This window comes from Brassica oleracea, unplaced genomic scaffold (genome assembly GCF_000695525.1).
Source record: "Brassica oleracea var. oleracea cultivar TO1000 unplaced genomic scaffold, BOL UnpScaffold01002, whole genome shotgun sequence".
Lineage (NCBI taxonomy): Eukaryota > Viridiplantae > Streptophyta > Magnoliopsida > Brassicales > Brassicaceae > Brassica > Brassica oleracea.
Window position 1 is genome coordinate 20,210 of NW_013617581.1, and position 16,085 is coordinate 36,294.

At 32.3% G+C, this 16,085-nt stretch overlaps 1 protein-coding gene across 1 annotated transcript; it reads left to right on the forward strand.

Annotated features, from left to right (window-relative positions):
• The first annotated feature begins 4,871 nt into the window (after window positions 1-4,871).
• On the forward strand, window positions 4,872-6,281 carry LOC106320658 (probable WRKY transcription factor 38). Its single transcript, XM_013759028.1, has 3 exons — window positions 4,872-5,190; window positions 5,386-5,505; window positions 5,597-6,281. Exons 1-3 carry the CDS (start codon window positions 4,937-4,939, stop codon window positions 6,087-6,089), a joined length of 867 nt encoding a protein of 288 aa, XP_013614482.1. The 5' UTR covers window positions 4,872-4,936; the 3' UTR covers window positions 6,090-6,281.
• The last annotated feature ends 9,804 nt before the right edge of the window (window positions 6,282-16,085 follow it).

Consider the following 16,085-nt stretch of genomic DNA (forward strand, 5'->3'; position numbering starts at 1 on the left):
TGTTTAGTTAAAAGTGCGAGTCGGCCACCCAAAAAATGCCTAGGTGGATGTAAGATTGTGAGCCAGCAAGATTAGTACTGTTCTCTTCTTATTAGGAATAATGAGGATGTCAGAGAAATTAATTCATTTGATTGAAGCTGGAAGCACTAATCCAAAGTTAAGTATCTTGAATTTTGAAGTCCAACGACAGTTTTAATTGAAGGATCTTTGGAACTGGGAAAGTGTGGTAGAAGTCGTCGTCAAGATCATTAAGACATGTAAACTGCGTTCCAACCACTTAGTTTAATAATGTTAAGTCTTTGGAAAAATGTTATCTCAATAATTGTCAATGAAGTCGTGTTCACATGTATATTCACATTCACACACGTTTCACACACGTTCACAACATAAAATAATTAATGACTTCACCCATAGGCCATAGCTTTGCTTAACATGCAAAATTCACGACACCTGTATATCTTAGTTCTGTAATCACTATATAGAAATAGTAGAATAATAATAATAATAATAATAATAATAATAATAATAATAATAATAATAATAATAATAATAATAAAAAAGTAGTAAATAAAGATCCAGTAGACAAATCGCTTATAACAAGCTTAAAACACATGTGAGCAATGAGTTTCACAGATCAGATCAAAGTCACAGGCGAACGAATCTAAACAGTCATCTAATGGATAAATCAATTAAACATTATCCACCCGAATAAAAAGTTAAATCCTCGAATACATAGTTAAAGTTGAAAAAAAAAGTACAAGATGCCTAAACGTATAGAGTAAGAGCATGCCCATCGCAAAACGTATAGAGTAAGAGCATGCCCATCGCTAGTACGTTGCATCGTCTCTGCAGATTTAAAAAATGAAAATAATTGGAAAAGGGAGAGAGAAGAAGAGACAATTTGTCATAAAGAATCGATTCTTCCCCCTATTACTCTGGTTCTTCCACATCTTGCTATATTACTGGTTTGATTTATTTTCTGATTTAAAATTTAGTGGTTAATTAAATTATACTCAAATTTGATATTTTATTTGTTAGGTACTCCTTCTGAGGTACCAAACACTGATGGTGCTCTATTGATGGAGCGTGAACTTCGATAATATAAAAATCTTATTTAATTTTTGAATAAAAATTAATGCCTTTTTAAATTTGATGAGAAATCAATATCTTAGCCAATGACCAGGAAAAAAAAAACCAATGTCCTATACGAGATTAAGAGATTAAAAACACAAAAACTTCTTGATTAATAAGATAACTAGATTTTTGTCTGTGCTCTAATTTTGATAAAAATTCACTGAATTTACAACTTATATTAGAAAACAAATAATTTAAAAATTGTTCTTTTAGTTTTTCATAAAAAATGTTCTATTATAGTGTTTAATTTTCAAATAATGTTTTCATATTTTACTCAGACCGTGGTTGAACCGATAGATCTGTGGACCTGTTTATAATCTAGTTCAGATTTAATAAAATTTTGTTAATTAAAACTTCGATAAACCTTGTAAAAATCCATAACTCGCTATTAATCTAGATCCGATATCAGATGATCCGCCTAAAACAAAAAAAATATATGGTAATATTTTTGAATTATTTTTGTTAAATAACTCATACTTTTTAGTATTACATAAAGTTGAAAAAAACTTGTCATTTTTTAGAATTTGATGAAATTTTTATTATGTCGTTTGAAAAATGAAATAATGGTAATAGAAAAAAGCAAAATTTATTGATATGACAATATTAGTTTCTAAATTTTCTATATGTCATTTGAAAAAAAACTTATGATAAGTTTGTATTTCTGTTTATTTTAGATCTAAAATTTAATTTTATGATAAGTTTTAAAATACTTTTGAACATTCAAAATTAGCATATCAATAATAGTATAAACTGTCATACTAGATAATATTTTTAAATTTTCATGCATATATTCATATTATATCGTTAAATAATACTATGAACAAAAAATGATATTCAAATTAAATGGAGAGTATAGTTTTCATAAAAATTAAAATTAATGTTATTTACAAAATATGAATAGTAACCATAAATATATTTTATCATTTCAACAACCAATATAATTTTAGTTAAAATACTTTTATTTAAATAATTATACATTAAATAAAAGTATATTTTTGAGCGGGCCTTGTGGTCCAGTGGTAGTGGACGGCCTTGGATGCAAACACATTTCGGGTTCGATCTTCCTGCTGCGGATACGTCCGTATGAAAACCCGGGAGTCGTGGGCTTCACCTCCCACCCGAAGATTAGGTATGTGTCTTTAATAAATCCGAGTTTAACCATTTTTTCAAAAAAATATATTATTTTCTTAATTTACCTGAAATATGTCAAAATTATATTTTTTGCGAAACATAAAGAGTATCATTCACATTTTGAACTTTTTATTATATTTTAATTTAAAGCAAGTGCATTAGTTAAAACTAAAATATCAATCTTTGAAATACAAATACAAAATCTAAAACATCATTCTTTTGAATATGAAGGGATTATTTACCATAGAAGTCTCACTACCATTTTTTTCAAAAAAAAAAGTCCCACTACCGTTTTCTTTCTAAAAAAGCAACTACAAGTCTACAAAGACTACAATTTTCTTTTGAACTACAAAACTATGAATCTATGATTAGTTCAAATATATTTTTTTATTAGCTTTAAAAATATTCACTGATCTGCCAACCAATGAATCCCACATCACAGTTGACTAGTAGTTGTTCTTATTTCTGACGTCATCTTTCTGAAGTCAGCATCTTCGATGAAGACTACGTCATGTGTGATAACGTCGATATGGATCGGAATTAATGGCGTTTTCGTCAGTGCATTGGTCGCCAATTGCCAGCTACTTGGTAATTATTGGCTATTTTAATGTATAAGGAAACAAAGATAATAATTTAATGTGTGTTTTCTAGAAACCCTCAAGTTTATGATGTATATTTTTTTCGTTAAAAGATTTGAGGGAGTAGTATCCTACTTAACAATAAAAAATGATCATAATTATGTAAATGACACTTGGTGAAATTCGTTTATTAATTCTAAAAACAGTAAAATTAAAATTGATGATACTATGGATTCAATTTATAGTCTTTTCCATCAGGAAACAACTTAACAGCTAACACAAGACTTTCGACTTTCTAAGCACGGTCTGTTCAGTAGCTGAGCTATCTAAGCACGGTCTGTTCAGTAGCTGAGCTATGTAAAGTTGTTTTTTTGTTGAGAAAACTATACATGTAAAGTTGGATTCTCATTACCGGATGCAAGGGAATGATCTATCGATGGAATCCTATCTCAAAAGTTTTCAACCATGCTCTATAGTTCCTCTCCTATAGGCTATAGTCTCTGTTGTAGGTTTGTAGCATCCCAATTGCTCCTTTTAACTTTTATCTTGTTCTCACAAACAATTCCCGCTGAACAGCTTTTTTTTTTTTGGATTTTGTAATATCAACCAGAATAGAAACTAGAAGATAAAGTTGGAACAGTATAGGATTTATATAATTTAATTTTGAACAAATAACTAAAGAAAAACCATCTAGGATAACACTAAAAATGTTTTTTTACCATAAATATAACACATAATGGTCAAAATAACCAATATGTATTATTAAAGAGGGAAAATAGGTTAATATTTTTATGATTAACTAAGCTAGATTTATGATTTAGATTTTAGTGATGAAATTTTGGTTGGGGAGATGTGGTTTTAAAAAACAAATATTTAAAATTTTCAATAATAAGTTTTAAAATAGTTTCAAAAATAATTTTTGGATTTCAAAATAAAATATTGAAAAATAAATCAAAAAGTTCAAATTAACAATGTATTTTCGAAAATACAATTTTTTATGACCAAAATAAGTTTTATTAAAGGATAAAAATGTATTTTTACCATAGGATTAACTAATCTAGATTTAGAGTTTAGAGTTAATAGATGGAGTTTTGGGATAGAATTTCAAATTTTAAAAAATAAATATTTAAAATTTCAAAACAAAAAAAAAGATATTTTGGTCATTTTTCTTTTTTGAAGACTATTTTTGTGACAAAAACTTAAAAATGGTTATTTGAAAGAATTGACCATTTTTTATTTGCTATTATTTATTTAAATAATTATTTATATTTATATATTTATAAAATAAGAACAAAATTGTCTTTTATCTTGTTAGTGAAACCTTTTTAGTCACTTTTTTTTAAAGTGTGCTCTTTTGGTAAAACACTATTTTAGTGTCTTTTATGAGAACTGTCCATAACTAAACAATGCTGGTATTCATAAATTTCAGGAAAATCATAACTCTGAGTCTCTCTAACCTATATCCAACCTTCTATTAAACACATATTTTTTGGCAGATTCCTTCTGTCCTTCTCACATGACTAATTAACCATTAATTTTTCTCTTAAACTTAGCCAAAAACAATATTTTTGTAATGATAACTGAACCGCGTAGATTAGTATAATAAAATGGAAGACTATACAAAACGAAACGTTGGTTTTTATCACATGACAAATCATATGCTAAAGTCAACACCTAAATTTCCTTTCCATTTCCCCTAATCTAGTACTCCCACAATCGGTGTCTGCTAAAGACAAAAAAGCAACTACCTGGTGGAGCCGAGCACATGTCCTAAATTCTAATTTTTATTTTACTATTTTATACTAAAATACATCCTAGTGTATGTGTAATATATACGTAATATATACGGTTTATAATTATTGTGTATATACAAGGTTTAACTATACCATGTTGTACTTTCCTAACACTTTCTTATCAATTTTTTTATTCCTCATGCCCTCGTCTGCTAACGTGTTTGCACCACTTTGCCCTTGCCCTATATATATGTGTATGATCTCCCTATCCATTCAGATATTATAGCATCGAAAAGAAACTTGAGAGAAAGAAAACGGCTAAGAAACTTAGGCACACACAAAGCACACTACTCTTTGAAAATGAATTCGCCCCACGAAAAGGTGGTGCAAGCTATCCTTTATGGACATAGCTGTGCCAAGCGTTTGAAGCTCTGGCTAGAGGATCCAATGGCTGATGACAGATCGGTTTCAAGCTATGATCTTGCTAAATCCATCGTCCATTGTTTTTCCAACGCCATCTCAATCTTATCTGATCAACCAAAATCGGAGGATGACCAGGTTTCTGATTTATCTTCTATGGATTCTTCTCCTCCTCTTCCCCACTCCAAAAGAAGGTATTGATGATTAACATTTAGCCCTTGAATGTTTCCTTGCTAAAAAAATAGTTCAAAGTAAACTAAACTTTTTATATATCTTGTTTTTTTTAATTATACACATAATGTCAACACATATATAGATTAATGTGTGATTAGCTAATCAATGGAATATGTGAATATATGTTAATATTTTGATTCCATCATATTTTTCAGAAAGATTAATAGTACAAATTCAACTAAGAACTGGAGGGACGATTCACCGGATCCCTACAACGACGGGTTTCTTTGGAGGAAATACGGCCAAAAGTCTATAAAAAACTCTAAATACGAAAGGTAATATTATAAATAGTCTAATCAAATTTGATCAACTGTAATCATATTTGATCACTGATACTAATAGGAGTATGTAATAATGTTAATACAGGAGCTACTATAGATGTTCTTACCACATAGATCATGACTGTGGAGCAAGAAAGCATGAACAGCAGATCAAAGAAAACCCTCCGGTGTACCGAACCACTTACTTTGGCCACCACACTTGCAAGATTAACCATAATCATGATGCTGTTTTCACTGCGGTTCAAGATCAGGTAGATGATGCGGGAAGTTGCCGGATTATACGATTCGGGAAAGAACTTGATCAGGAGAAGGGAAGTCACTCTACCGGTTTTTCTTTATCGGTTAAGCATGAAGAATCAATCATCAAAGAGGAAACCTGCACGGACCAGTACCGTGGGATAACCGGTGACGATAAAGATTGTCAACATGTGATGGAAGAGAATCAGTCATCACTATCAAGTTCTTATACTCCTCCGTTGTCATCTGTCAGTGAAACTGACATGTTTGATTCAGATCTGCTATTGAACAACTTGGACTCGTGGGATCGTTATGGTTTGTTTGACTTTGGAGTTCACTAAAAAAAATTCAGCTAAAGGATCTCCTTTACGAGAATTAATGAAAACTACGCGTATGTATGTTATTGAATAGTTTCTATCATTTTATCGAGCATGAGTAGAATATTTGAAGTGGGTTGTTGTAACAAAATCATTTGCTAGAGACAAAGTGTAATACATATATCCACCAAACCAGGAAATAAAAATAAAACAAAGTTTAGCCAACTTTGGGGTGTAATATCGCCAAGTCAACGTTAGTTTTTGGCTGACTTGCTCGATCAAAAGAAACTTCCTTCATGTCGCATCCTATAATTTATCTTTTTGTTTTTTTCTTTTACTTCTGCAGCCAAATACGTAAATGAAAATTAGACTAGCTGCATGACCACGTAATACAATTTTGAAAATTAGATAAATAACAACTTGACTAAGCATTATAAACAAATTTATCCTAAGGGAAAAGGTTTGATGTAATATATATGAATTCTCCATTCCAACGTTAGCAAGTCTTATCAAATGTTATTTTTTTCAGTCCAAATTTTATCACTTTTAGATCTTCAACAGTCAGTTCTTAGCAAAATCCCCTTTCCTGCTGCGGTTTACAGTCCTAGGAAGGAACGTAATTCCAGACTTCATTGAGTCATTCCTCGACCGACAAGCCAGGCCTATATGACTATATCTACTGTATAATTTCAAACAACGCCCCGTTAGGTGAACAAGATGATAAAGGGTTTTACAAAACAATTCGCTCTTTATGTTGTATTTTCTTAGATTTGCGTCTAGCTATGTTTCTCTCGTTTTCTTAAAAAGGAGTCTACTGAGTACTGACAACGAACGGAAAGGAGACATATGGGGACATAAGTGGATATGGTGGAGATAGTCACGTCCACTTCTCTTTCCAACAACTCTTTCCCTACATTTGTTTGTCGGCACAAAGAAAGTAGCATTACAAATCGTAAATAATGCAGACCTGGACTAGAAATAGAATACTATATAGTTGTTAACCATGGTACGATCTGCGCAGAGATGTGGAGTTATACATAAATGAACTAGATAGAGTACTATATGTAGGCAAAAAAAGACTACTCTAAAAATTTAATATTTGTGAGTGAAGCCTTATATGGAATTTTATTTTGTATTTGCTTAATTTGGTTTTGCAGACGCATTAAATGTGCATAATTAAACTCTAATTAGTGTTTAAAAATCTCTTAAGAATGGGAAATAATAATCCGAATCGGTGGATTTTATTTCTGAACGTCTACGTAGTTGTAGTTATTGTTGTAAATTTTTTTAATAATATTATCTTTAGGTGTAGATTTTATTTATGAACGTTATCTAGAAATTTAGTCATAGTGCATGATATACGTACACTATAAATGCATTTTATTATAAATCTTTCTTTTAGTAATCCTGTCTCAGAGTCGTCCGACTAATCTCATGAGTGAATCAATCCGATAGAGAAAGTTTAGCGTACCACGCTTTCAACTACGCCAAAAACTGGGCTTGACTAGACTAGACTGGAACTATTTTTTTTTTTTTTTTTTGCCATCTATAATATTATTTATCAAAAAATTTACAAACATAAGGCCCAACAAACTAAAGAGCGCACATGCCGAAACATACAAGCCCAACTTTAAAACTAAAAGAGGCCCAAACAATGGTCCATCCAACCCAAACCGAAACAAGACTCGACAATCCTACTACGTGTCGAAATCGCAGTGACACCGAGGACACGTGTCGGAACCACCCATCGCCTTCACCGCTTGGGACAACCCGCCGGAACCCACCGGACGTCCACCGGAACCGACGCATCTGAACCACGATCAATGAAACCACACCGGTTTCAACCAAACTCCATCATCTTCCTCGCTTGAGTCAACGTTTTGGGAGAGCATCATCGGATAATCGAGATCTCATCTCAAGACTGCAAGCCACCAAACCACCCACAAATCGACTCAACTCCTCGACCGAACCTTGCGGGCCGTATAACGCCATGCAAACCCGATCCAAGGCAGAACCACACAGATCTACGAAATCACCAGAGATTAAAACGTCTACCATCAATCCTCTATGACCGACATACAACATGCGACATCAATATCAGATCGAGAGACAGAGTATCGGATGAAGCACAAATTCGTAGATCGACGAAATCGGGATTAACCCGAGGACAAAGCCGACGATAGGTGCTGAAAAATCCACTGCCTCCCGAAAACGTAAGCCGACGAAGTAGAAGCTGGAAGCCTCCCCTTCCCAGAGACAAAGCGGACGAACACCACCGTAGATTAGGTGTCTCCGAGACCAAAACAGAAGCGATATCCACTGTTCGGAAGGGAACCACTGCGACTCTCTATCTCTCAGAGAGAGAAGAGAGAGAGTCTACCATGAAACGATCTTATTAGACTTGCTCGCAAGAACCAAACAATACAATTAATTACAACCAACTGGATAGAGCTGGGCTTTTAAAGAACCGCTAACCGCTAACCAATAAACTAATTAATTTTAATTAAATAGATTTAATAAACATAACTAAATACGAACAAAAATATAATTAAATATGAGTTCGTTATTTAGCTTTGTCTTGTGTCTTCCACTTTAACAATCATATTCATTATGTTTCTTAATTTTTGATTTTTTGCCTAATTTAGTATTAATTTTTGGACCTGAACTTATATTTAATAGTATGCATAATGCATACACTAATATCTATATATAATAGCAAACCAATTTTTGTTCTATTATGACATCATCTTGTTTTCTTTGATCTAAAGGACATAAAATATTTTTGATAATGTCATCAAAAAATCTATATTTGACACCTCTTTATTGAATAGTTATGTAATCTAAAGAACACATCCTTTGAAACACATAACTGCTCATGTCACAACTCTATAGGAAGAGTTTCAATTGATGTATCATTTCATGATCTATATATAGAATCTTTTACAGCGGGGAAGTTTTATAAAACCTTTTGGTTGAACTGAATAATCCTAAATTGAATAGAAAAAGAATCTAATAAAAAAAAAAATCTAGCTTCTGGAGAAATAAAAGGGTACTTGATAAGTAGACGTTTTATTTTCTCCTACACAACTCAAATTAAAGGTTCGTAAATATCTGTTTTTATACATGTTCGTTCTTTTGTTTACTAGATCCTGTTTCAAAACCTAGCGGTATAAGTTTTGATAAGTAGAAGAGTGTACTTATCAAGAGTGAAGTTGTCTTCTCTGGTTTCTAGAGTGAGCCTTTGGCAACGACGGAGGTTGGATCTGGGATGGTGGTTCTCTCTCCTCACTTCCTAGCCGTATTCTTCAGTCATTGCTTCGATTGAGGAGGGATACGTGGCTGCTCGGACCTGTGAGGAGCAAGAGACTCATGCAACTTGCGGCGTCTAGGATTTGGTGACTGACGAATCGATGCTGGGCATGGACACCCCCGCCGTGTAGTCCCGGAAACCAGATTACTTGTAAACTGCCGGTTTTTAGAGTGAGCCTTTGGCGACGGCGGAGGTTGGATTTCGGATTGCGGTTCCCTCTCCTCTCTTCTTAGCCGGATTCTTCAGTCAGGGCTTCGATTGAGGAAGGATACGTGGCTGCTCAGACCTGTCAGGAGCCTAGAGACTCAAGCAACTTGCGGCCGCTAGGGTTTGGAGCCGGAATTAAGATGCCAGCGACTTGTGCCGCGTGGACCCTTCCGAGAATGGCATACTGACGGTGACTGGTGACGAATCGATGCTGGGCTTGGACACCCCCGCCGTGAAGTCCCGGAAACCGTATTACTTGCAAACTGTCGGTTTCTAGATTGAGCCTTTGGCGACGGCGCAGGTTGGATCTGGGAAAGCAAAAAAATTCTTTTAGATTTTAACTCTGCGAAAAGGAATAAACAAACCACGGCCAATCAAACTTGTTTAATCTGTTGTTCATGGAAATATATATACAACACACGTTGAACAAAAAAATATATATATATACAACACACAAAAATAATTTACAAAAATATATATAGATATAGGTCTATTTGTTTTTTTCCTCTACAATTGTAATGTTAAGGTTTTTTGTATATACTCATTTTAATATTTGTCAGTTTAATTTCAGAATATGCCCGGCCTCCAAAAAAACTTATTCTAACAGTTTTGTTACACGCTTCCCACTTTTTTCAGCTGTTTCCATATCCATAACCATATCAACACATTATGAATGAATGATAAAATATGATTAACATTTCATTTACAAATTTGATGATAAATTTAAAACAATATAAATATATATTTAAAAAAATAGAAAATTCTTACAATCTTCAAAAAAAAAAAACAGTTTTGTTACACATGATGGAACGGATCGATATTTTTCCATGTATGGTGGACAAGAAGATGAGAAATTTATGTTACCCAAATTCTATAATGAGCAAGGTGATAAAAATCTCTATGTATTTATAATTATAAATTATTCTGTTTATCAAATAAAACAAACTCTAATCATTTCAAAATTTGTAGGTCAACCTTTAAAAATAAATGATACAAGTAAGAATTTTCTAGTTTTAAATATATATTTATATTGATTTAAATTTATCATTCAAATTTGTAAATGAAATGTTAATCATATTTCATCATTCATTCATAATGTGTTGATATGGTTATGGATATGGAAACAGCTAAAAAAAGTGGGAAACAATCTTATCAGTCAAGGAAACGAAAATACGATGAATATAAACATTCTAACAAAGGTAATAATTAATCGATCTAAAAATTTAAGTTAAATTTAAGTCAATAATTAAATCATTATTTTTATTAGATTCAAGGAAGCGAAAATATGATGAATATAAACATTCTAACAAAGGTAATAATTAATCGATTGTTGGTATTTTTAAAAGATGAGGAAGAAAATAAAATGGTTATTTTTTTATTTAAATAGATAAGAAGACAATGGTCAAAAGTAATAATTTGGAAAAAACACTAATGCGTTGTGGTGATTGTAATGCTTTAGTATGGCTTGCTGAAAGTACAGAAAAATGCCGATTAACCAAACATCCACTATTTACTATATGTTGTAAACAATGTCGCATTAAATTACCCATAATTCGTGATCCGCCGATAGAGCTGGAAAATCTATTAAATGAACCATCATTTAGGAGCAATATTAGAGTATTTAATTCTTTATTGTCTATGTGCTCTATGGGTGCTGAAATAGATTATTCAATAATAAACTCTGGTGGTCCGTTTTGCTTTAAAGTTCATGGTGAAAATTATCATAGTATTGGATCACTTTTACCAGTTGATGGTGAAAGACCAAATTTTTTACAAATGTATATATTTGATACATCTAATGAAATAAAAAATAGACTTTCAATCATGAATCAAGAAGGAAACGAAACATTAGATACACAATATTAGCATCCCTGATAAAAATGCTTGATGAAAACAATGTACTAGCAAAAATATTTAGAAAAGCTAGAGATAAATATGAAAGTGGTGAAAGCGCGGAAATGAAAATTCATATGGTAGGATATGATAAACGGAAAAGACAATATGAATTGCCTTCAGCTAATGAAATAGCAGGTTTAATAGTTGGTGATTTTTCTACTACTGTCGGTGAACGAGATGTTTTAGTTCAACACAAAACTGGAAACTTGCAGAGAATTTTAGCTACTCATCCCTTATATATGTCATTGCAATATCCCTTATTATTTCCATACGGAGAAATTGGATTTTATGATGGAATACCTTATGTCCAAAAATCACAATCAAATCAAAATAATGGTTTTATTAAAATGAGTGAATACTATATGTATCGTATTCATAATAGAAACACTGAAGCATCTACTATTACCCGTAGCGGTAGATTATTTCATCAATATGTAGTAGATGCTTTTACTTTTATTGAAGCAAGACGTCTTACATTTATTAAACCTAATCAGAAATCAATTAGAGCTGATGTATATAATAATGTAAAAGATGCTCTATGTAGAGGAGACCATGACTCCAAAAGTCTGGGAAAAATAATTGTATTGCCATCATCAATTACGGGTAGTCCAAGATATATGGCTGAAAAATATCAAGATGCAATGGCACTTTGTCGTTGTTATGGAAATCCCGATTTGTTTATTACAATGACTGTCAATCCGAAATGAGCTAAAATAGATGAATATTTAAGAATATCTGGTGATAGTTCAGCTAATGATAGGCCTGATATAGAATCACGAGTGTTTCATTTAAAACTGGATCAATTAATGGTTTTAATTAAAAAAAAAAATTCTTGTGACCAATCAATGGAGGTATGTATATAATTAACTATTGTCATTATCATTCTAATAGTTTTAAAGTATGTTTTGCAGACTATTACTTGTACTAATGTTTTTTATTTATGCAGTTGTTTATACAATAGGATTTCAAAAACGAGGACTTCCTCATGCACATATTCTAATTTGGTTGAAGGCTGGACGTGAGAATGTATGTTTCAATGAAATTGATAAATTTGTCTCGGTTGAATTGCTAGATAGAATAATTGATCATGAAGGTTATAAATTAGTGGAGCAACATATGATGCATGGTCCATGTGAACTAGATAAACCAAACAATTCTTGTATGAAAAATGGTATTTGCACAAAAAATGTCCTCGACCGTTTTGCCTTTCTTCATGCCTTGATGATAAAAGATACATTATTTATAAACGTAGAGATTTATTGTCCAGCTATGTTATGAAAGGTGATATCAAATTAGATAATCAGTACGTTGTTCCTCACAATTTAGATCTACTAAAACAATTTCAAGCTCATATAAATGTAGAGTTTTGCAATAAAACAAGCGCTATCAAATATCTTTTCAAATATATTACAAAGGGGGTTGACAAAGCGACAATTGTCTTGGAAAACAAATCCAATGATGAAAATGAGATTGAAAATTATCTTGATTGCCGATATGTCTCCGCCTGCGAATCAATGTGGCGAAATTTTAAATTTGAGATACATCACCAACATCCTGCAGTCCAAAGATTAAGTATTTATCTTCCAGGCCAAAAACCAGCTCTTTTTAATGATTCATCAGATCTAGAACAAGTTGTTTCCATTTGTGAGTTTCGACTAAGTATGTTTATGGCTTATTTAGAAACAAATAAGATTGACCCTGATGCAAGGAAGTTAACCTATGTTCAATTTCCTACTAAATATGTTTGGAATAAAACAGAGCATACTTGGACAAAAAGAAAAATAGGTCAATCTATTGGAAGACTTTATAATGTTCATCCTTCTTCAGGTGAACTATATTATTTGAGGCTTTTAATCAACCATTTGAAAGGACCTACAAGTTTTGAAGATATTTTAACTGTAAATGGCGTAGAATACAAAAAGTTTCATGAAATAGATGAAGAATGGCATGACGCTATGACAGAGGCTGCCACATGGGCCACCTCTCAGCAATTACAGGAATTATTTGTCATGTTGTTAGTCCATTGTGAGGTTTCAAGTCCTTTGAAATTATGGAATGCATTCTGGAAATAATGAGTGAAGATATAGTTTACCAACAAAGACGACTTTTAAATTTCACCGATTATGACTTAAGTGACGTAGAATTACAAACTTATACCCTTATTGAAGTTGAGTTGTTGCTATTTCAGTATGATCAATCTCTATCAAATTATACGGATTTGCCAAAACTTGATAAAAGTTCTATTGGACGCTTATCTAACACTGTACTTGCTGATGAACAATATTTACATGTACAATGTCTAAAAGATTCATCTAAAGAACAAATTTCCTTACTTAATGAAGAGCAAAAGAAAGTTTATGAAGTTGTATTAGATTCAGTACACAATAATAGTGGAAAGTTGTTCTTTTTATATGTCCCCGGAGGCACGGGAAAGACATTTGTATATAACACAATAATTAACAAGCTACGTTCCGAAACAAATATAGTAATACCAGTAGCAACTTCCGGTATTGCTGCATTACTTTTACCAGGTGGTAGAACAGCTCATTCACGATTTAAAATTGCTTTGAATTTATTTGATGACTCTGTATGTGACATTACATGTGGAACTATGTTGGCTGATTTATTGATTCAAGCAAAATTAATTATATGGGATGAAGCTCCAATGACACATAAATATGCTTTTGAAGCACTTGACAGATCACTAAGAGATATTATGTCAAAAACAGATAAAGATGCACATTTAAAACCTTTTGGTGGGAAGACTGTTTTACTAGGAGGTGATTTTCGACAAACCTTACCTATTATTTCCCAAGGGACAAGGCAAGACTGTGTAGCTGCTTCGATAAACCGTTCATATTTGTGGGAATTTGTTCAAATATTTGTGCTTTCATAAAATATGAGAATAAATAAAACAGAAGTTGAATTTGCAAAATGGATTCTCTCTGTAGGTGATGGAACTGCCCCGAAAGACAATAGTAAAGGTATAAATTACTCATATGAAGATCATATTTATGTGGATGATAGTCTAATGTTAATAACGGATAAAGAACCAATATCATCATTAGCAAAGCATGTATACACTTCTTTTCAACATAGACTATTTAAGGGATATAGCAATACTAAGCCCACATAACGATACGGTGGATGTAATCAATTCAGAAATATTGAAATGGCTTCCTGGAAAATCACAAATTTATTCCAGTGTGGATTCAGTTAGTAATAACGAATATGATGAGGGAGACTACAGTTTTCAGTATCCAATAGAGTATTTAAATACATTGAACTTTCCGAACTTCCCACAGCATAAATTACATCTTAAAGTTAATTCAGTTGTAATGCTAATTCGCAATCTTTGTCAAAGAGATGGTTTGTGTAACGGTACCAGACTTGTAATCACACGTTTAGGGTATAAAGTTATTGATGTAAAAATTATTACTGGTCATAGGGCTGGTAAATCAATTTTATTGCCAAGGATTACACTTTTTCAAATAGAAGGGAAAATACCAGTAACTATACGAAGAAAACAGTTTTCAATTAGACTTTGTTTTGCAATGACTATTAACAAAAGTCAAGATCAAAGTCTAGGTAGAGTAAGTTTATATCTTCCAAATCCTGTTTTCAGTCATGGACAATTGTATGTTGCACTATCTCTAGTTACATCTATACATGGCTTAAAGATATACCAAAATGTTAATAGGACAGAGGGTAAAAACACAATATGCAATATTGTTTACAAAGAAGTATTTAATAATATTTAAAATATAGAATTATTAATCTATGTATAAAAGTGATGCGTTTACTGTTCATAATATATTTGAGATAGCGTATTCTCATAAAGTTCTGTCAGGTTATCTTTACCGCTTCGTTATTTTATTCATTATAAAACACTCCTTTTGAGGATCAGGCTTTAAAAGTCTTTGCTAGGCAATAACAAGCATAAGGCTTTTAAACAATTCAATACCCATATATTTTGAACAAGAATTTAATACAACTCGTCCGTATTAAGAAAAAAATATACAGCCGTACGTCCAATCATTTCCACAGTATTATAAAATCTCTTATATATTAAAAGAGAAGCATTGACTTTAATGTGTTCACATTACCTTGGCCACGTGTCAGCTTGATAGAACTCCTAATAAAATGGTGACAAAAACTTTCCTATTTTGATTCAATTAATCACATGCACGTTTCTGTGATTTAGCTCATGCCGATAATTATCAAGGGTAAAGCAGAGAAACATTTCGTCTTGAAACTTGAGCAGAGAAACTTGAGAGAAATTGTATTGTGATCTTGTACTTGGGAAAACATTGTGATTTTATGAAATAAAAAGCAATCAAATCTTGTGAGGAGATAGTTGATGTATGTACCCATCGGACAAGAGCGAGACAGAGATGGCGTTGGATCTCTCGGTGTAAATCTGTAGGTAAATACTGGAGGATTGATTCTTCATTGACGCCTCTGGATGCAAGCCATTTGTATTGAACGAATAAACGAACACGTTCTTGAAGCTCTGGACGTAGTTGACGATACTTCATCCATTCTTCAGTGTCTTGTCACTTAACTCTCCATTCCTCAGCTCTGACGGACATCGATTGTAATGATGT